The following is a 22708-nucleotide window of genomic DNA, read 5'->3' as shown; positions in this document are numbered from 1 at the left end:
TAGAAGATAGCTGAGCTTTTCTGCAGCAAAGAAGTATGGCCAATTTTTTTTTCTAGAAAACCCCAAGAGTTTGGATCTTATCACTCCACATTTTGCTGATTCTGTAGTCAAACTCAACTTGTGTAATTCCCTCTGCATGTGTCTTTTTACTTCTATACAATTAGGTAAGATGATATGTTACAGGTTTTGGAAAAGAACACAAGTAGTCTGAGCGTCATTTCTGACTGCTCCATGGGAGCAAGTCAGGCAAAAATCACTTATGTTTTTTCTTCCTCAGTTTCTTCATTTGTCAAATAGAAAAATCATAACTTCATTTTATGCCGTATCAGGTGGTTGAGCGAAGCAAATGTAATGCATGGGAAAGTGTTTGAAAACCTGTTTAAAACACTATGAAAATAAAGTATCATTGTGATCATTAATTTTTCCTTCTATTCAATCATTCCCATTGGCAAACATTCTATAATATTTCTCTCACGTCTCAAATAAAATCTCTTCAACCAATATGGTTCAACTAGCGGGACATCTATGTTCCCTTTAATAATAAAAGTTCTCAAGAGTTTGTGATCATCACTCTAATTCAACCCCTCGAATCCTCTCTTGTACGTTGGCCCAGAAGAAGCTCCCACTGACTTTCCTGCTCCCGTCACTTCACAAGAACTATTCATGTCAGAGTCACCGCTGACCCACATCACTGAACCCCATGGCTGTTTTTCAATCCTTCCTTGCTGCTTCTACCAGTGTCGTCACAATTGATCCCCGTTTCCTCCTTGATACAATTACTTCACTTGGGTTTGAACCCCCCCATGGCTGCACCCTAGTTCTTGACAATGACAAAAATATGACACATCATGTTGTATATACTTACAGAATAAAGAATACATCGGTGGAATGAACTTTGGTCAGGTCAGGGAATATTCTAAGTCCGGTGTTGAAAATGCCACTAAATTACATGAAAGAAGAAAAAGATTTTAGGTTTCAAAAAAATTAACACAGAAGTAGAATAATGTCAGTTTGTAGCCAAATCTTAACTCTTCTGCTTACTATCTGAGTGATTATTGGTAAGTTCTAGCCATGGGATGAGATGATATTTGCTCAAGACACAGTAATCTAATCAGTGTCAATACATCTATTCTGCTTAGAATACTCCAGGCATTGTTTGGACCCAGTGGGATTCCTAGAAATAGAAATTTAGGTTTCTTTCCTGTGTGTGTGTGTGTGTGTGTGTGTGTGTGTGTGTGTAGAGAGAGAGAGAGAGAGAGAGAGAGAGAGAGAGAGAGAGAGATCGATCTCCTTATTTTGATTGGAAGATATTATGTGTATGTATATTATGGGGGGATAAGAGTAAGATAGAAGAGGAGCACAGGATTACCCAACACCAAGTCAGTCTTCCTCTTTCAAATTCGATGTTTTATTGCATTATTATTTTGCTAAGAATGATTTTCCTGGGCTGGGGTTGTAGCTCAGTGGTAGAGCCCTTGCCTTGTATGTGTGAGGTCCTGGGTTCGATCCTCAGCACCACATAAAAATTAATAAATAAAAATAAAGATTGTATCCATCTACAACTAAAAAATATATTTAAAAAAGAATGATTTTCCTACAGCAATAACCTGGGAGTACATTTGCACTAGAACTGTTTTTAAAATGTCCAGAAAATAAAGGAAATTTTCGAAGACAATGTCTTCCCCTTCCAAAGTTTGTGTCACCTAGGAAAAAATGTCAGGATTAAAAGACGTGCTTAAAACAACATGAGCACGAAAGCTCTCAGGTTCCTGATGCCACCCAGACTTAGTTGGTTTAAGGTTTATTGCAGTTACTAGAATGTAATTAGTGGAAGTAGAAATGTTTTTTGTGAGATTTGGGGGATGTGGTGAGTCCTAGAGTCCTAGACACTACCGAGTAGATCTTTATAGAAGGTCTGGTAGAAAACCAAACAACTAGTTTCACTGATGCACCTTTTTTTGTTTTAATATTTATTTATTTTTAAAGCTTTAGGTGGACACAATATCTTTATTTTATGTGGTGCTGAGGATTGAACTCAGTGCCTCATGCATGCTAGGTGAGCACTCTACCACTGAGCCACAACCCCAGCCCTCACTGATGCACCTTGAAAAGGAAATTCAGACTCAACTCCTTCTCTAGTGGAAGGCATAGAATTTGAAGAGGTGGCAGGAACCAGAGAACTCAAAATGAGCAAATGGAAGATTCCAAAGAAGAAAAATGATATCCCATGAGGTGATGAGGTGTATTTGAAGTACAGTAAACCAACTAGCTCAATTGCAATGGGGGTTCATGTAAAAGAATGGGGTGGGGAATGGCCAAAGAGTCAGATGGAGGCCACAAAGCAGAGGGCTGGAAATGCCAGATTAAAGAAACTTCTGACTTTTCTCCAAAACCCTGAACAAGTCCTCCTTTAAAAGGAGGACTCTGTGCCTTTATCATGCTGCTACATCATCTACTCTTCCTTCTTTTCCTGGATAACTTCTATTCATCCTTAAAGATTTCTCTCATAAAATATCTGTGGGTGTACACTTTAATTTCAAAAGCCTGGATGGAAATGAACTGAAATGGTAATAGTGTGTATATCTGGGCTTAGGGTTTAGTCCCTTTTAGAGATTTTTCTAATTTTTATAATGCATATAAGCAGGAAAGAAGCTTCTTCTAGCCAGTTTCTAGAGGGCCTAAGCTCATGAATACAAATCCACTGAATGCATTTTTTTTTTTATTGAGCACCTACTCTGTGCCAGGCAATAAGGATACAACTGAGAACAAAAATGTTGTGGTCTCTGCCCTCATGGAGCTTACAGTCAGCTCAGAATGGATTGTCAAAGCAAAGCAGTAAGTGGTTGTCCCTTTCCATTTCATTTTTGTCCCCTAACCTCAAGAGACTAAATTTTATCCTCTGTGACTTTGTGTGTGTGTTCTATGTAGCAGCCAGTCTAATATTGTTTCAATATCCTTTTGTAAACAAAATTGACCATTTTTCTCTCAGGAATTTGTTTTGCCCTGTGATACTATATGTAAAGGTTACATATATGTAACAGCATTCACTCCCTCACATCTCTTGGATCAGGTCTCTGGTCCCAGCACTATGCACTGATTCTTCCAGTGGGTTTTAAACATGTGAATCATTTCACCTGAGACCTTGCCTAATGAGAAGGGGTGGGAAGAAAGTCACAAGAAACAATTCAACCCAAACCATACATTATGAAAATGACCTCATAGTATAAAATCCTAGGGAGATTACCGGAAGACAATAGCATTAAAATTCTAAAAAAAAAAAAAAAAAAAAAAAAAAAAAAAAGTGAAAAGAAGGGAGTTAGGACTTACAGGAACTTGAGGAGGGGGAGCTCTCTCAGGGCATCAGGGTCTATGAAAGTTAAGCTTCTGGTGTTTCGAATTTCTCTGTAAAAGTTACAAGGAAAACAGTCACCGTATACATTTACTTCTGCTTTTACCAAAGAGAAAACAACATAAATCAGCTTTAACAAATGTCCATAAGAAGAATATGCATCTATTTGGTGGTTCAAGGACTATTGATCTCAGAAATTAGTCCCATCACCATCACTCTACTCCAGGCTCTCACAGGGACACAAAGGCTGTTTAGTCCTTTTGCTTCATGGACTTGATCTCCATCTGTTTGCATTTATGGACTACCTTTCTCTCAATTGTAGTATCTGAGGGTGTAAGTGGTTAACTTGAATTGTCAACTTCATTGGATTAAGAGATGCTGATGATTAAGAGGCTTCTGGGTGTGTCAGTGAGGGTGTGTCTAGGAATGATTGACATGTATGATAGCAAACCAAAGCAGAGACCCTCCCTAAGCAGGGGCAGCACCATCCAATAGGATGGTGGCTTGGATGGAATAAAAGTAGGAAGAACAAGGAAGCAGCAGCAAATACAAGCTTGATTCTTCTTGAATGGGTTCTTGATTGCTGCTGTGATCGGCTGAGGGTATCTGACTCTCTCTTCTTCACTCTTCCAAAGTGGACTCTTCCAGTGATTCCTCAAGAAGCCTTCAGTTTCCGACTACTGTAGCACCTTTAATCCTTCTTGTTCTGAGGCTTCAACCTCTTGGATTCTGCAGCTACTGGTTCCTCCAGCTCTCCAGCCTGCCCGATGGCCATTGTGGACTATCCAGCTTCTGGTCATGTAAGCCAGCCTGATAAGTCCCCTTTTTATAATCATACTTCCTGTTGATTCTGTTCCTCTAGAGAACTCTGACTACTACAGAGGGATTTTCACAAAATATATATTTAGATAGAAAAGAAAAACCTCTCCAATGGTTTGGTGAGAAGTTGAGGACAAACATCTATCTGATTAACAGTAGCCAGAATCCTGGCCAAGGTGATGAACACTAAAGGGAGAGGCCAGGTGAATTTCACGATGGATGGAGCCCTGTAACAAGGGCAGTCAGGTTCTGTCGATTGGTATGTCAGACGTAAGGTACGCAGTGAGCCTAAGCAGTTCACTTGGGTTTATTTTGTGATGTCAGTATTTTAAGACTCTCCAGGATGTATGTTGTGCTGTTTTATGTGTCTGTAATTAACATGCTTAGATTTATACATATGTGTATATACATACATATATGCTGATCAAGAACACAGCATCAATGAAATAAGCAGCTCACTAACCAATAAGTTAGAAATGGGTTGTCACTAGTAAAATTAAACATATTCAACATATGTGGACTGGTTAAAAGAGCTTAAAGATACTTTCTATGCTTATAGGAAAATACATAAAAATTCAGTAAAACCTGTAGCCTTTCTCCTTTTGGGTTGGCTCTTGGGGCTTGATTCTTTTTTTAAAAAAATGTATTAGTGCATTATAGTTATACATAATAGTGGGGTTCATTCTGATATCTTCATGATATATCCACAAATGCATATAACATTTTCTCCACTTCAATCCTGGGGCTTGGTTCCTAAAGAGACCTATATCTAGTCATTGAGGGTACCAATCAGAAAACATAGAATCTGACCTGTGCCATTTTAAAAGCAGTTTTATTGAAGAAAAACTTTTCCATAACATTCATGCACTGTAGGTACACAGTTTAATAATTTTTAATTAATTTACAGAATTGTGTAACCATCACCACAATCCAGTAAAACATTTCTTTCAATGACAAAACTAACCATTTGCATTCCCTCCCTCATGCATAGAAACCACTAGCTGTTTTCTCTCTCTCTCAATTTGCTTTATCTGGACATTTCCTATATATAGAATCATCTCATAGGTAGTCTTTTCTGTTTTCCTTTTTTCATTTAGATGATGTCTATGAGGTTCATCCACATTGTAACAAATACCTGAAGTATCCCCCTCTTACTGAGTCAAATGGGTCAAATGGATCTGAGCTAGAAACTTGGCTTTGTCACTTCTGACTGCATGAATTTGGACAAGGTTCTTGCCTTCTTTTAGCCTGTTTCCTCTGTAAAACAGTGTTGATAAGCAGGGCACTGTGGTGCATGCCTATAATCCCAGTGACTTGAGACTCTAAGGCAGGAGGATCACAAGTTCAAGGCCAACCTCACCAATTTAGCAACCCACTCTCTCAAAATAAAAAGTGAAAAGAACTGAGGATGTAACTCAGTGGTAAAGAGCCCCTGAGTTCAATTTCCAGTATCCCCCTCCCTCAAAAATTTTTAAAGTAAACGATAATAACATAATAGCAACACCTCCTTCTTCAAAGAGCTCTTATGAGGATTAAATAATATCTGTAAAAGGTTGGCTACGTAGTTTTCCTACAGGTTAAGTCTTCTGTAAATAATGGTCTTCTCATTATTTTCACAAGTATAATAAAAGCTAGAACACACAAGTCTTGTCATAAAAGTGCTGTAATGTTCTAGCAAAAAAAAAAAAATTAAATACCCTGCTAGGTTAGGTATTTCAACTAAGGACATTGAATATGAAACAGACCTTGGGAAAGAAGATGAAATTAACTCTGAGAAAAGAAAACATCTACTCCCCCTCCTCCCTATACACATAGCTTACTGTCTATAGTAATATAACCTTACTGGCTCATTTTCTTAATTATCATAACTTTATTGTTCAATATAGGAACTTCTTAAAAGAAAGACTCATCAGTGTTTCAACCAAAAGAATCAACCATTTGCTTCCCAAGACTCTGGGAACCCCCTACTTCAAAATCCTCACCTTGCTGTGTTCCGACTAGTCCTAAATTATTAAATCACCATTTCCCTAACCAAGAGTCTGCATGGAAAGACTCTCCTTAAGCCAATCTTTAAATTTTGAACTAATTTTAAAACTGAAAGTCCTCTGTCCTGGACAAACTGGAACCATTGGCCACCCTACTCCAAAATCTCATAATGATCCTGCCTTGCCCTCCAGAGACTATCAGTCTCCGCAGATGTAATTCTCTCTTTTTTTCAAGGTGAGCCATAAACTTTTTACCAGAACTTTCCATTTGGGGAGGAGGCTTCCAGCTGCTGTTAGAGACAAACAGATGTAAAATAGGAGAGATTGGAAATTGAGTGTGTTTTACAGTCTGGAAAATTGCTTGATGAGAGATCATTTTGAGCAGGTGGACTTGAGTGGCCTAAAAGTATGTCCACAATGGAAGGAAATGCGCCCACAGGAGTCGGATTCTAAGGCAGTGAATGAAAAGGAATCAAAACGTTGCTGTTCTAACTGTTGATTCAATGACGCTGGGAAGTTACATGGGACCTGGAAGAGAAGAAGGGAGTGGAAGAGGTCTCGAGGAGAGGGTAGAGACACAAAAGAGATGGATTTCTGGGGGAGGGGAGGACAGTATAAGAGGAAAGAAAGAATAATGAACAAAATACCCAAGCAGGGAAAAGAAATTGCTTTTTGAAGGAAGCAGCCATCAGCTCAACACTTGCTCACAAGTGGCTTAAAAATCTCTCCAGGAGCACAGAAGCATGGAGTGGACATAGATTGCCAGGAGTTCAGCTAAATGGAGAAAGATAACAAATGCAGGCAGTACTATCCTTTCAAAGACAGAAAGAAAGAAGGGCTCAAGGCAAGTTAAAAAGAAAAAAAGAAAAACAACTCCAGCTAGAGAAGGGTGAAAGAGCAGTCCAAATTTGAATGTGTTCCTAGCATACCTGACAGCATGAATTTGTGCCTTGCAATTTCAAGTTAAGCAATTATGGCCCAAGGACGGAGGAGGCTAGCTATATATATATTCAGCAGAGCAAGGTGAATTCGATCGAGAGCTGAAAATATAGAGCACACTGCTAATAATGGTCGATTCTGGTACATGGGTTTGGAGGCAAAAAATATGCAATTTTTATTTGTTATTTTGTTCAAAAGAAAAAAAATTAGAAGGGCATGCAAAAAAAAAAAAAAAAACCCAAATTCCAAAATCTAAATACAGCAAGTAGTATATATTCCATATTAAAATTATCTTTGGACTATGACATGCCAGACAGACTGGTTAAGTGTGCTTTTCTATGGAGTTGGGTTATTTATCTATGCTGGAGAAATATTTGAGGATTTTTAGATTTATTGATTTGAAAAGCTCAGGCTCAGATGATGATGATTACAGGGTTAGAAGAGACTGAGTGTGCTCCTCATCACCCAGGCTGTTGCACCAATGAGACAATGAAAGAACAGCTTTCTGTGAAGCAAGTAAAGATCATCCCTGGGCTGGGGTCGTAGCTCAGTGTAGAGCACTTGCCTACCGCGAATGAGGCACTGGGTTCGATTGTCAGTACCACATATAAATAACTCAGTAAATAAAGTAAAGGTCCATTGACAACTAAATAAATAAAAAATCACCCCTATCTTTCAGAGAAACAGAAGAGTCATGCTTAGAGAGATTAAGTACCTGATCTGTCACACAGAGACAACACTGGGCCTTATCCTCAGGCTTCTAACTTCAAAGACAGTTTTTGTTATTGTTATTTGTTTTGATTTTTGTTTTTGAGTTATATTACAAGGATATCATTTGCCAGAGTAAAAAGTATTTAAATGACATATTGCTGTTTAATTCCACTTCACTGGATTTCAAACAAAATGGACACTGAGGTGAAAAGTGTAACATCAATGTCCAGGAGGCAGTATGATCACAAATTAACAGATCAATAACTTAGCATGTACTAGGTTTAATCATATGTCTAGGTTCTGGCTTTTTTTTTTTTCTTGTTCTGAGACATACTTGCTTATTCTCAGTAAGAGCCATGAACAGAGAAATTGGCTCTGATTGTCCGAGACAGTCAGTGTTGTCCCAGGCACTTGGTCTCCAAACCTAAACCCCAAACAATATGGGGAAACAGCAGAGGGAGAAAAGGTAGTTCTAAGGTGGGAAAAGGGGGAACAAAAGGAGAGGCAATGAAGGCTTAAACTCATCTACTATTAAGGAACTCTCCAGCTCCTGACTTCCTTATTTCCTTTCCCCTCCCTTTGGACCTCAACTGTTTTTTGTGGGGGAGGGAGTACCGAGGATTATACTCAGGGGTACTCGACCGCTGAGCCACGTCCCCAGCCCTATTCTGTATTTCTATTTTAGAGACAGGGTCTCACTGAGTTGCTTAGCATCTCACTTTTGCTGAGGCTGGCTTTGAACTATCTTCCTGCCTCAGCCTCCCAAGCCACTGGGATTACAGGCATGCACCACCATGCCCAGCTGACCTCGGTTATTTAATAGATCATGGTACTTGATTATGACCTTTGACGTTAGAGATATTTGTCTACATTCCAAACATCACCAGTTCATGAGTTAAAAAAACATACCAGGGGCTGGGGATATGGCTCAAGAGTTAGCACGCTAGTCTGGCATGCATGGGCCGCTGGGTTGGATCCTCAGCACCACATAAAAATAAAATAAAGATGTTGTGTCCACCGAAAACTAAAAATAAATATTAAAAAATTCTCTCTCTCTCTCTCTCTCTCTCTCTCTCTCTCTCAAAACAAACCAAAAAACAAAAAAACATACCAAACCGGAAAACAAGTGGAGGGCCATAGGAAGCCACTGTGACATTTCACCTGCTGCGAAGGAGTGATACCTTTACTCACCCATCATTAGAGTCCTGGCCAACAAAGCTAGAAGAAAGGATTTTGAACACTTCATCACAAAGAAATGATAAACATCTGAGGAGCTAGATATGGTTACTCTGATCTGACTGTTAGTGTATACATGTATCAGGACATCACGAGGTATCCCATAAATATACATAATTTTTAGGTTTCTATTGGAAAAACAAATTTAAAAAATTTAAATGACATTATGATAAAAGCATTTCTTATGTTAGTGAAATATCTAGGGTAACAGATTCTTTGTGGCTGCGTGATATTTTATATTTAACATTTCTTCAAGCCAATCATTTGAGTAGTTTATGAATTTTCATTATTATAAATTGACTCTAAGACAAATGACTTTTATATTAAATCTTTAATGGAGATTGCTAGAAGGCTAGGCTCAGACAAGCCATTTCCCATCTCTACATAATCTCATGGCCTACCTTCACAGTCTCTTCATCAGGGTAATTGGACTCCTTATATGGTAATTCAGGGCTCCAAGAATCTAAAGTAAAAGGCATAGGTTCTCTTAAGGATTAGGGTTAGAACTGTCATGGTGAGATGGTCAAACCACACCCAGTTAGTTGTAAAATGAAATTACAAGACTGTGATAGTGAAAAATCCAATGCCTGGGGAAAGGGTTAGTTCCTCTACTCTTCTGTCAGCCTTTCTTATGGAAACCTAATTAACCTTGGGTCCCTACCTTTTGGATTGTCAATAATTGTCTGTAGAAGTCTGACTACCTCCTTTTGAAATGTAATCACTCCTATGAGAGGCTTTCAAGGCTACAGATTTAACAGATTCCTGTGAAAAGAGCCCTCTCTCCTTATGTGTTTCTGTAAACATCATTTATGTTAGAGACCCCACACAAGGCCCTCAGTCATGTAAATTAGGAATTTTTTTGAAAGGAAAAAAAAATGATAGGTCTAAGATTATGCCAAAAAAAACCAATGAATGTTGTAAGAAATTGTGGATTAGGGCTCAGAATTTGGAGTTTGTTCTCCTCTGGGCCTGCTGACGTAAGGTTTGAAGCTCTCCTTCTCTTTAAGTGCCGCTTGCTGCTTCTTGACTGGCTTGTTTCCCGCAACAGTGGCACCACTTCAAACATATTCTATTGAAATGTTGGGCAAAATTTTTCAAATTTGAACAAAACCAGAAATCTGTAGATACTGGAATTATGTGATGGGAGAGAAGACGGGACTCTTTAGGAATCTGGGATTTTCATTGAGATGACTGCAGGTATCTTTTTTTTGGCTCAGCAAATTCTGAAGGAGTAGTAAACTTCAGGACAATCAAGATTTCAGTTTGGGCTATTTAAAATGAGAGATAATGACTCCCAGCACCAATAAATAAATAGATGAAATGTGAGATATATGGGGGACATCTGAGAGAAGATGGTCTAGCATACCAGTAGGCATCTAATCCAATGCTAAGACAAACCTGAACTAGATACACAAACTTGTGAATTATTAGACAAGGTTACATAAGGGGAGAATACCGAGTAAGAAGACACGGGATTGGATTACTAGGGAACTCCAACAATTAGAAGTGAAAAAGGCAGCGGGGATCCTCCAGCAAAGGATAATGCAAAGGACCGACAACCAGGAGTACAGCCAGGATTGTGGTTATCACAGAGGAGGCAGGTGTTTTTTGCTTTTGTTTTGTTTTCCTTTTTGTTGTTTGTTTCTGTTTTTGAGTGCTTGCATTAAACTTAGGGTCTTGTGCATGTTAGGCAAGAACACTACCACTGAGCCATACCCTCAGACCTGGAGGAAGTTTTGATAAGAACAGAATAATCCACTCTTCTGAATCTTCCATATAGCCCTGTAAGGTTCAATGGCCACAGGCTTAACAAGTGTTAAAGTACTGAGTGGGTAGCTTTATATTTTTTAATGCTAGCTCTAGGTCATGAACAGAAACAATTTTAGTGCTTATGTTCCAACACTCCATATCACAAAACAAAATCAAAACATGAATTGGGAAACCATCTTAAAGAACCTGAAGGAAGAGGGCCGAACAGGCATTGGCAGGGATGGTTAGTAGTGGGAACACTACAGATTCCTGTGTTTTTTCTAGTTCAACCTCCTATTCACCAAATCACATAACCAAAACAAGTCTGAGAGGCAGCTGAGGAAGGAAATACACATACAAAACGAAAAACATCTTGTTCTTTTGCTGCTGATGTTCCCGTTGAAGCTCTTCAATAAATGTAGGCAAGATGCACTGGCATTTGAAATATGTATTCCTAGTTTAGTATCCAACCTTGGAGAAAATTCAACATGGTTTAAAAGTTCTCTTTTCTAAATAAACCAGAGGGGTTTAATTCTGCACTTCTGGATCCCAGAAAGTTTGGTTGATGGTACTATGTGGCCTATAGATAAAACAAATGATTTCATATTGATATTTGACTTCATCCCTTAACTCCACAATTCTCAATTCCTGGTGGGAAAACGAGTGATGTTTGAGCTCTCTTTTTCTCCTGCAAGTAGCATAATCCCTTTTTTTGTTTAGTCACTGATTAACAAATGATTAAAAATAAATGCATTAAACATTTGGGTGTCATGCTTCCAAAAAATAATCTTCACTTATCTTTTATGCTGAGCAAATCCATTTGCAGATGATAATCTCTCTCTCTCTCTCTCCCTCCCACACACACACACACACACACACACATTATGAAAATGTGAAGAATGCAAGACTAATTATTCTTTTATTTTCTAAGATATTAGACTCTCAATACCTCAAATAAATATCTTTTTGGATACTTGTTTGTAGACTTATCCTCTTTTAAAAAATTATAAATTTTTTAGTTGTACTTGGACACAATATTTATTTATTTTGGTGTGGTACTGAGGATCGAACTCATGGTCTCACACGTGCTATGCGAGCATTCTACCACTGAGCCACAACCCCAGCCCCAACTTATCCTCTTTTTAGTTATTATTTTTAAATTCTCTTTTCTCTAGGAAGGGAAAAATTCTGGGGGAAATTAATATTTATAAGAAAACTTATAACTGACCACTTTATGAGGAAACAAATGAAAGCAAAAGAGTTGCTTTTAAAGTCAACAATTTATAGAGGGATCTATTACAAATTAGTTGCTTTTACTTTTTGGTGAGAGAGACAGAAAACAGTTTGATAAATGAATTATATTTGGAGTTGTCTTTGTTTTTTAAAGTTTGTCAATGGCTGTCCCCAATGTGCAGAATTTTCTGTTTTCTTGGGCCTCAGTATTCTTCTATTTTCTTTGGTTTTGATTTTCTTTCTTACATGAATTTCTTGTGAAAAATACACAAATGATTTGCTTTCAGTCTTTTCTTTTAGTCTGTGTCCTTTTAGGTCTATACCTTTTTCTTTGAACCTGACTTTAACTGCATGCCACAGGTTTTGGTATGGTATTTTTATTTTCATTTAGTTAAAAAATTTCCTATGCCTATTGTGATTTCTTTCATGGTTATTCAACATCAGAGTTATTTAGAAGTCAGGTTATTTACTGGTCAAAGAACATATTTGATTTTAGTTTTCTGTAAGCAATTGATAATTGCTTTGCCGTCCAACATATGGTTGATTTCATCAGTTATTCCACATGTCTTTGAAAAAGAGGATGTACTTGGCAATTTTGAGGTGTATTTTTTATAAGTCAAGGTCAAGTTTGTAAATTATGTTATTTAACTCTTTTTATTTCTTATTAGTATAATTATTTACTTTTTTGTTAATCTTGTTCTATCAATTATTGATAAGCTATATTAAAATCAGCTTCCACTGTGATTGTGGACTGTTTCTCTCTATAGTTCTGCCAATTTCTGCTTATCTGGTTTGAAGCTATGCTCTTATAAATATTAGATTTAGAATCATTATATTATTTTGGTGTAGTAATTCTTTCTATCACTATGAAGAACCCATTTTTATATATGATAAGGCTTCATACTGTGTTATATTTATATAAATTTTCTCTTAGCTAGTTTGCATATCATATATTTTATCCTCTCAATTTCAACCTTCCTATATTATATGTAAAATATGTCTCTTGTAAGCACCATATTGTTGGATTTTTAAAAATATATTTGGTGGGCTTTAAGTCATTGCTATTATTATCCTACTAAAGCCTAAAGTAACTCTTCAAGTGGATTTGTAAGCCCTTTTGATATGACCCTTTTCTTAGCAGTTTCCTTGTTGGTCTGCTATGACAAAATGTTCCAGTCTTGATTTATGCAATTAGAAAACACTTGCATATACTAGTAGAACCATCTCATAATTAATTTGCCTTGTACCCATCATATAACAATGGTTTCAGAATAAGATTACCATAATATAATAAAAATTCAACTTTGGCATATAAAAAAAAGTTGCCAATCTGGTGATCTCTGTATCTTATAGAATATTTTGTCCTTTTACATTTAATTAAGTGATTATTTGGGGTTAAATCTAATATTTATTTCAGCAGTTCTTTATTTCTTTAATTTGTTGCCATTTATCCACATATTTTCTTTTTCTATTGCTTTTCATTTCTTTCTGCACAGAACGTGCTACCATTTGGGATCATTTTTTCTCTAATTCATTTAATAATTCCTTTAATACAAGCTTAATGGCAACCAATTCTCTCAACTTTTGTTAAGTATTATTCTTTTCAGTTTTTTTAAAAAATATTTATTTTTTAATTCTCGGCGGACACAACATCTTTCTTTGTATGTGGTGCTGAGGATCGAACCCGGGCCGCAGGCATGCCAGGCCAGCGCGCTACCGCTTGAGCCACATCCCCAGCCCCTCTTTTCAGTTTTAAAGAACATTTTTGATGTGTTGTTAGGTATTTGCTGTTGTTATTTTGCTGTTTGCAGATATCTTTCTGTTGTTTTGTGAGTTCCATCATTTTTGTTGAATAGCCTTCTAATTTGCTGTTATTGTCTTCGAAAGTATTATATAATAATTTTCTCTTGCTTTTTAATGATTTTCTTTTTGTCTTTACATTTTAGCAATTTTACTGTGATGTCTAATGAGATTTTCTTTGTATTCATCTAGTTGGGATTTGCCATCCTTCTAACATCTGAAACTTGATATCTCGTAAGAGAATTGAAAAATTCCTTTCAAATACTGCTTTTCTCATTCCTTCTTTTTTCCTTTTCTTGGAATTCAACCATAGATATGCTTAACCTTTTATATAACATATAGTTCTTAATATCTTTTTCCCTCCATGCTTCAGGCTGGGTATATTCTTTTGAACTCTTTCAGGAAACTAATTCTCTTTTGAGTTGTCTGATCTGTTGTTAAACTCCTGTTTTTAGATCTTTATTTCAATTACTGACATTTTAAGTTTGGGAGTTTAAAAAAATATATATATTTGTAGATGGACATAATAACTATTTATTATGTGGGGTGCTGAGGATCGAACCCAGTGCCTCACAAGTGCCAGGCAAGTACTCTACCCTGGGTGACAACCCTAGCCCAAGTTTGGGAGTTTCTAACTGATCATTTTTTAGAGTTTCAAGTTCTAGTCTATTATCTCTCTTATCACTTAAATTTTTGAACTCATTAAGTAATGGTTATTTAAAAATCTATGTCTATTAACTCCAATATCTGTATTTCCTATGGATTACTTTCTGTTTTCTTCTCTCTTTTTAAAAAATTTTATTTCCCATAAATTCTTGGCTTTTTTTTTCTCTATGTGCCCAGTTATTTTTTACTGATTCAAATCTGGGCTTTCATCTTTGTGAGGGCTTTTATCTATTTCTAGTTACCCCATAATCTAAGAAGTTTTACACAAACCTTATTTAAGCAGTACATCATTTTCATCACATATTATGAAATATGTGATAAAAAACCCCATACTTCTTATTAGGGATCCTAATACTTCTTATTATCTTATTAAAATTATGTTTTTCATACATAAGTAATGGATATAATGATCTCTACTTCATGGGTTAAATGAGGGTTGTACAAATAATGCATATGAGATATCTAATATACTGACTAGAAGATATCAAGCATTTATAAATTGATAATTTTGTGTGTATTGTTATGGATTGGATGAGTATCCTCTAAATGTTTATGTATTGAGGGCTTGATTCCCAGGATGGCACTATTGGGAGGTGAGGTAGAGACTAGTGGAAGGTCCTAGGTCATTAGAGGCTTGTTCTCAAAGGGGACTGTGGGACCCAGGCCATTCATGGCTCTTGAGGTAAGCAATTTGCTCTGACCTTATTTCCAACATCATATGCAACTTCACCAGTGTCCAAAGTAATACCCTCTCCCTCTCCTCTCACTGATCTTGGAGGATTGGAACTTACAAAACTATAAACCAAACTAAACCCTTTCTCTTTATAAATTGCTTCAGGTATTTTGTTATAGTAACAGAAAGGTAACTAATACACTCACTTTAAAAAGTTAGTATTTCATAATATGTGATGAAAATAATGTAATGCTTAAAGTAATAAGGTGATTGTTTATGTAAAACTTCTTAGATTATAAAGTACTAGAGAAATTTTAAAAATGGTTTTGAAGTATATTGATTAGTTTAATGTGCTAGGCACTGTTGTAAATGCTTACCTGCATTATATCATTCTATATTTACAATAATCAAATGCAGATGGAACATTTAATATCCTTATTGTACAAATAAGGCTGAGAAAGAATCCATGGCTTGACCGTGCTTAGTGGGCAGGCAGAGAAGCCAGCATTCAAATCCAATTCTTACCAACTCCAGAGATACAGTTATCAATTCCCCTCCCATCTAATCTCACTAAACAACCCTTCTCTTTCCCAATAAAGGAAAAAAGATGTCCATTTTGCAGACTCTTACACAGGGTCTGGAACCAAGTGTGGACTCAGTATGTATTTATTGACTTATTGACATACACAACATACCAGTAAAATCTGCTGACATAGTAGGAAGAGAATGAATGAAAGTCCAGAATCCAACTATGTAAGTGAAAAGTAATTAGGATGGATTAATACAAACTGAGAGAGAGAGAACAAGTTATGAATTTAATCATAAACAGAGGTTTGACTATGATCTAGAAAGCAGCTCTCAGGGCCATCTGGAGCCCCAAAATTATCTCCAAAGGTGTCAGTTGCCCAGGTCTATGTTGCACTTTTGCTTGTACTTACATGTGAGTCATTTTGCTCAAATTGTAGAAGGAATGCGATTCTAGCCGCTGCAGAGTTCCATCTATAGATAAGTAGCTGAACATCACAAAAATATAAGACAAAGTAGGAAGTTAGCTGGGCTGTGAACTCTAAACGTACCGTTTTTGACATAACTTCTTTGTTAGGGGCTTCCCACATCATGCAACATACACAACCCACATGTGTTCTACCAAATTATGCTAAAATTAATAACTCCTTACTTCCAGGTCCCATGATACCTAAGCTTTCCCAGAACATTAAGTCCAATTCATCTCACATCTCATCCAACTATTACTTCCTTTGGAAGCTTACTCCCGCCTTCCTGACCAGGTTAAATTCCCCATGCATGGCCTCATCGTACCATAAAATATCTCCCTTCACTAATTATCACAGTTTAACTTTCTTATTGTTTGGTTGATATTTGATTTATGTTATCTTATTAGACTATATTCTCTGAAATGAAGAATTGTGTCTGGTTTTGATCATTGAATCTTAAATGCATCTCTTAGTTCTTGACATGTAGTAGATTCTCAATAAGTATGTTAAGTCAATGAATGAATGAGTTACTCTAAGTAGAAAAAAAAAGACTTAGAATAAGAATCTTTGTGTGTGTGTGTGTGTGTGTGTGTGTATGCATGCCAGGGATTGAACTCAGGAGCCCTTAACCACTGAGCCATATCCCCAGCCCTTTTTTGTATTTTATTTAGAGACAGGGTCTCATAGAGTTGCTTAGCACCTCACTTTTGCTGAGGCTGGCTTTGAACTCACAGTCCTCCTGCCTCAGCCTTCTGAGCCACTGGAATCACAGGTGTGCACCACCGCCCTTGGCAGAATAAGAATCATTTTTATTAAAGCACTTAATAGCATGAGATTAGAAGTATAGTATCCAAGAGGATGAAAAGAAAAACATAATGCTTAGTGGAACATTCCATAGGGTGTTGACTATACATTCTCTCAAGACCTCTATTCCTGATTTTGAATGAGGTAGAAAATTCAAGATTTGTCTTGAACTTTATAAGCAGAAGATGACTCAAATAAAAGTTTTAAGTACTGAAAGAAAAGAAAAGAGAAACTCCTAAATAGGACTTGACAGGAATATGTAAGGAATTATGTTTCAAATAGTGTTCTCAAATTCCATCTTATAATGAGAATGACCAATACAGACAAATTCAATGACCATTTTCTATGGAGAGGCTTTTCTCTGACATTTGAGAAAATTAATGATTAACAGATGGTGTCCAGTCGTAACCATGGCAGAGATTCTCAACCCATACACACACTTGAACTACCTGCAGGGCTTTTAAAACACACAGATGTTCAAGACCTGGCCCAGGATAATTAAATCAGTTTATGAGGAATGGATCAAGCACTTTTATCTTTCAAAAGCATCCGGATGGTTATAATGTGCAGGCAAAGTTGAGAATCACTGGCCTATAATTGGAGTTGAATCTTTCAGTAAAATATTTTCACTGACACAATGTTATAAGAGGAATGCTCATTGTGGCATGCTGAGCTTTTTATCCTGGTTATTGTGAGGATTCTAATGGCCCTGTGCTTTTTGTTTTGAATGACCTATTCTCTAAACAATTATTCTTTGGTTGATCAGGTCTCCCAACCCTTTGTCCTTTGTGGATAGCAGCATTATATAAATTATTTTGATCCAAATATTGTTTATTAAACAGAGGAAACAATGGAATCTTTTAAGCAGATTGATTTATTGTTTAGGGACTGCAGGGATTTATCATGCATGAATGTGAGCCATCTAAAAGAGCAAGATTCAACTTGAAGACTGACAAGTTGCTTCCCTAAGTTTTCATCCAATGCATTACACCATATCTTCTACTGAATTTCTTAGTTAAGAAGTGCAAAACCTTTCTCAATATTTTAGAGGGTTAATCCTTCAGTTCATATCATCCAACTGAAGTTTTAGTTTCTCCAACCTACACCTCCTTAAAGGCAGTTATAACTTAGTTGTGAAGAAAACACACAGGAGGTACTTTTCAGTGGGGCAAAAGTAATGATTCCCTGCTCCTATTATTATTATTCCATTTTTCTAACTAGAACAAAATCAGATCCACCTCTTCTTCAAATTTCTTAGCATATAAATCTTACACGATGACTATAATAACTATATTATTGATTGTCCAAATTAGAAAAAAATTTTGCACCATTAATATTTATGCCAGAATAATGGGTGGGAATTTGTACTGTACCAGGCACACCTAGAGTCACCCTGGTAACCTCCCTCTCTGCCCTGAGCTATACCGTATCTTTATCATTGATGCATGTGTATTTCCTATCATTCAACAAAAATCTATGGATCATATACTATATTTAGACATTGACAAACAAACTTATTCTGTAGCCTCAAGGAAATCATAGTAGTTATAAATGAAAGCAAGTAAATGGGATTAACATGCAAGGTGCTTGGAAGTGGTACTCCGAAGTGGTATAGGGAACACAATCCAGTGGCCACTCTATTCAAGGCCCCGCTGGAAGAAGCCTCAGTGGGGCCTTTGAATCTTCCTGGATGTTCTCTTCATCTCAGTCTTCCTTTTATTGCCCATTTTTTTTTTGCTTCAAACTATATCTTCAAATTTATAACTCTGCCAGCTCCATCTTAGGTGAACTTTTAATAATTTTTAGAAAAGATGGAAACCCCATCCGACACTATGACTCTAGTGTTAACAGTGCAGAAGGAAATCATCTTCCTGTAGAAAGTCAGTCCTTCTCTTTGGATCCCATTCCCTCCTCAAGGACCATATGCTCTTAAAATTGTTCTCCTTCATCTTCTCCCTCTGTTATACCTTTCACTGGTCTCAGTTACCTCTGCCTGTTCATGACTTTCAAGTCTCAATATGTGCTCACATCTCTGCTCTGAAGGCTCCCTATGTCTACAACTTCTGAAGCTCCCTAATCTACGTTTTATTCCCCCCACATACATTATTATTTTCTAACTAAGTACATAATTTACTTGTGTTTTTGGTTTCATTGTCTGGGTCCTCCTATTTGAACATCAGCTTCATGGGAGCATAGATCTTTCTTCACTTGTTCTCTGCTGTCTCCCTAGTTCTTAGAATAGCGATTGGCACAAAGGAGTGGTCAAACAAGTACTTGTTGAATGACTAAAACTTTTGTAGATGATGTCTATGTCATAAAGTCATCAGAATATCCTTGCACTGACAAAAAGAAGGGAGATGAGAGAGGACCACCAAGGAAATCAAAAAAGGCAAGGATTTGAACAAGGAAAGGCTGTTTAACAACATGAAAGCTTGCAGAGATGCTCAGTGAGAATGGTCTCTCAACCTCAGCACTGTTGACTTTTGACCCAGGTAGATTTTACTGTGCATGCTGTCCTGTGCAAGGCACAATGCTTAACAGTGTCCTTCCCCTCGACCCATTAGCTGCCATAGCTGCACTTTTTCAGTTTTGACAAGCAAAAATGTCGAATGTCAAAATTGCCTCTGGGTGAAAACCACTGCCATGACACAATAATTAATAAACGTTCATACAATGAATAGATTTAGCCAGAAACTGTAACTGTGCAGGTTGCTCCTGGTGGTGTTATTTGGTGTGCCTGAATTACCTAGATTGCCTGTCAGAACCAATGAAGTGAAATGAAGACCTGACTCGTTTCATACACAGGTATGCTATCTGTCAACCCAATCCAGAACTGTGTGTGTGTGTGTGTGTGTGTGTGTGTGTGTGAGTGAGATATGCTGGGGATTGAATCCAGGGCCTTATGCATGCAAGGCAAGCACTCTACCAACTGAGCTATATCCCCAGCCCCTAGAACTTCTTTTTGTCCTCACTCTGAGTGTACAGCAATTCAGTTTTCAATGTTTAAAAGAATTTTTTAATTCTTTTTGTTTTAAGTGAGAGAAGTCTGAAAACAATGGCCAAATTCTTGACCACATACAAACGTTTGTATTAGTGGTGAAAAGTGAATCAATTGGCTAGATGAGATTAGAGATAGATGCATAAATATGTTTATGGGAGAGATTCCCAGCCAAAGTTTGGGAACATCACAAAATATGTTAAAACATATCAAGAATGATCAACTTCTTGTTGGGGACAGTAGCACATACGTGTAATATCACTGACTCAGGAGATTGAGGCAGGAAAATCACTTGTTCAAGGTCAGTCTCAGAAATTTAGCAAAACCCTGTCTCAAATAATAAAAAGAGCTGGGGATGTGACTCAGTGGTATAGTGTCCTGGGTTCAATCCCCATGACCACAAAACAAAAAAAACAAACAAAAACAAATAAGAAAATTCTCAAGATCAAATCAATTTAAATTTGCTTTAGGTTTAAAAATTTATCTAGGAATTAAGATGTAGGGATGTAGCAAAATCAAACTGACATCATGTTTTCAGATATATTAAAAATAAAGATACCATTGAGTCATGCAAGTGTAACAAGTATTTTCCTTGACAGAACATATTTAGACAATCACATGTCACAATTTCCAACTTTTCTTTATATTAAAAAATGACTTACATCCTGGAAATATTGGGCAGATTTGAAAATGCAAGACTGGGAATGGTTTTCAGACGAGTCTCTGTGAGCTTCCTATGAAAACAACAGTTATGAATTAGAATTGTTACTATTGGTCCTCTATAATAATGCTCTTAATTGTAAAAAACAAAACAAAACAAACAAAAAACCCCTCATGATTAGAAGTACAACAGTTCTTAAAACACATATTTCATCTTACATAATCAACAAAATAGTATTCAATTAAAAACATACATTTTTTTCCCCCAGTAGTACAAGAGTTGAGAGAGATTCGGATACAGAAAATAAATGTTCAAATTTCATCAATGGATCAATAATAAACTAGTATCCTCTGATACCACATTCTACTGGTTAATTGAAGGCCAGCATAATATATTCATCAGTATATTGGAACTACTGAGTTTCATATCATGTATTTGTCTATAGAAATGACTTGGCATGCCATCAGTATACATATTATGTACATATTTAAAGGAATTAAATGTGTTTATTTTATCTTAAAGTTTAAAAATAGTGATATGGTTATGATGGTTTTGCCCAAGCAAAGGTGTCTAGCCATTACCTTGATCTTACTGTCTACTTGCTACCATTGAGAAGTAACAAGGAGCTAATTCTTCCTCAGAGTCTTAGGACATTTTTGTTGGATATGCAACTTAAAGGTGTGGCTTTCCCTCCAGTTTGCTTTGTTAAAAATATCCTTCAGAAGGCTGAAGCTGTTTTCTTTATAAGAAACCATCTTCATGCAATCCAGGGTGCCTCTCCACCTAGATGTTCCATTTGTTAAATTTCCCCTTTCTCTAGAGTTGACTTGAATAGAATGCATATGGACAAAGGTGTGCTTCGTGTCCTAACTCACTTGGCAAAAAAGACAATGCCTCACACACTACACATTTTTCTCCATGGATCTCTCTTTGCCATTTAAATACTGGTATTTACACACCATTTATTTAGTACTTGTTGATAGCTAGGTATTATGTCTTTTTCCCTTCTGACTGCAGGATTATTTCTCAATAATTTATTTCCTTGATCTATGTTTTCTTTGGACTACTCACTTCTGCAGTGCCTAAAATGTATCTATAACTTGCCTACAAAATATCAGGAGGCTGAATTAGTTTTTAAAAGGACTATTAATATATGTGCATGGGAGGGTGATATGAACAGTAGAAAGGCAAATTTTCAGCTCTTTGCGACGCCAAGTGTTTCACCATGAAACCCAATGTTGCCTTATCATGATTTCCGAAATGCATGTCCCTAAGTTACCTGTCCTCCCTCGAAGGTCTCTCACCTACATTCCCTTAATTGGTTTGATTAAGGGCTTATTGATACCGATCCAGGATTCTTAAATTAAAAAGATATGGGAAGAACAAGTAATTCTACTAAAATCTCTGTGTAAAATTGGGGCATGCCAAAGGAAAACAAAGGATAAGGTATGCACCTGTTAGGTATCACCCCCAAAGACTGTGTTTCTTAAACTGAAAGATAGTCATTTAAAGCTGTCCTAAGGCAAAATGGTTTAAGATTGCGCACAGTGCTTGTGGGTAATGGGGGCCTAAACTGTACCATTCGCTGACTGAAAATTGAGGGGTGCAGCCTGTGTTCACAAGTAATTAATATACATGGAATTAAATTGGAAATTAAAACAAAATTGCAGTGTTTTCTAAGAGGTCTGACATGGAACAAAAATAGTATATAAATGCAACTTAACAGACTTTGAGTTAAAGTTTCAAACAATGTTTATTTTCTTTCCCAAGGTATGAGTTTCTGAAATATATGAATCCTGTTTCTTGAAGTCTCTTTCCCTTATACCCCAAACATACACACTTTAAGTTAGAACAAAATATTCTTTCCAGCCAGATTTCTCACCATAAAAAGCACATAAACCATGAAGAATTATGTATCTAAGAGCAGTTGTCTTAGCAATAATGTTATATACACAATAAATCTTCAAAAATAAAGGAAGAGATGTCAGCCATTTTAGCCTAAAATGAAAGTAAATTATCTGACTGTTGGATGAACTTGATATTGTGATCATTATAGCATTGCCTGGGATGGAAGACTGATTTCAATAATGTTA

At 36.7% G+C, this 22708-nt stretch overlaps 1 protein-coding gene across 4 annotated transcripts in view; it reads right to left on the bottom strand.

Moving 5' to 3' along the window:
* Positions 1 to 22708, bottom strand: part of Tshr (thyroid stimulating hormone receptor) — a 146001-nt gene that overhangs the window by 47745 nt on the left and 75548 nt on the right. For 2 of the 4 annotated variants that reach the window (XM_048799121.1, XM_048799118.1), the window contains exons 2-5: positions 20617 to 20688; positions 16099 to 16173; positions 3328 to 3402; positions 866 to 940 (exon numbers count right to left, since the gene is read on the bottom strand). In XM_048799121.1, coding sequence (XP_048655078.1) covers positions 866 to 940; positions 3328 to 3402; positions 16099 to 16173; positions 20617 to 20688 — 297 coding nt within the window. The remainder of the gene's footprint in view (positions 1 to 865; positions 941 to 3327; positions 3403 to 16098; positions 16174 to 20616; positions 20689 to 22708) is intronic. The other 2 variants (XM_048799120.1, XM_048799119.1) reach the window with 2 other exon arrangements.

Source organism: Marmota marmota, unplaced genomic scaffold (assembly GCF_001458135.2).
Source record: "Marmota marmota marmota unplaced genomic scaffold, marMar, whole genome shotgun sequence".
Lineage (NCBI taxonomy): Eukaryota > Metazoa > Chordata > Mammalia > Rodentia > Sciuridae > Marmota > Marmota marmota.
This window is presented reverse-complemented; position numbering and strand designations above follow the sequence as displayed.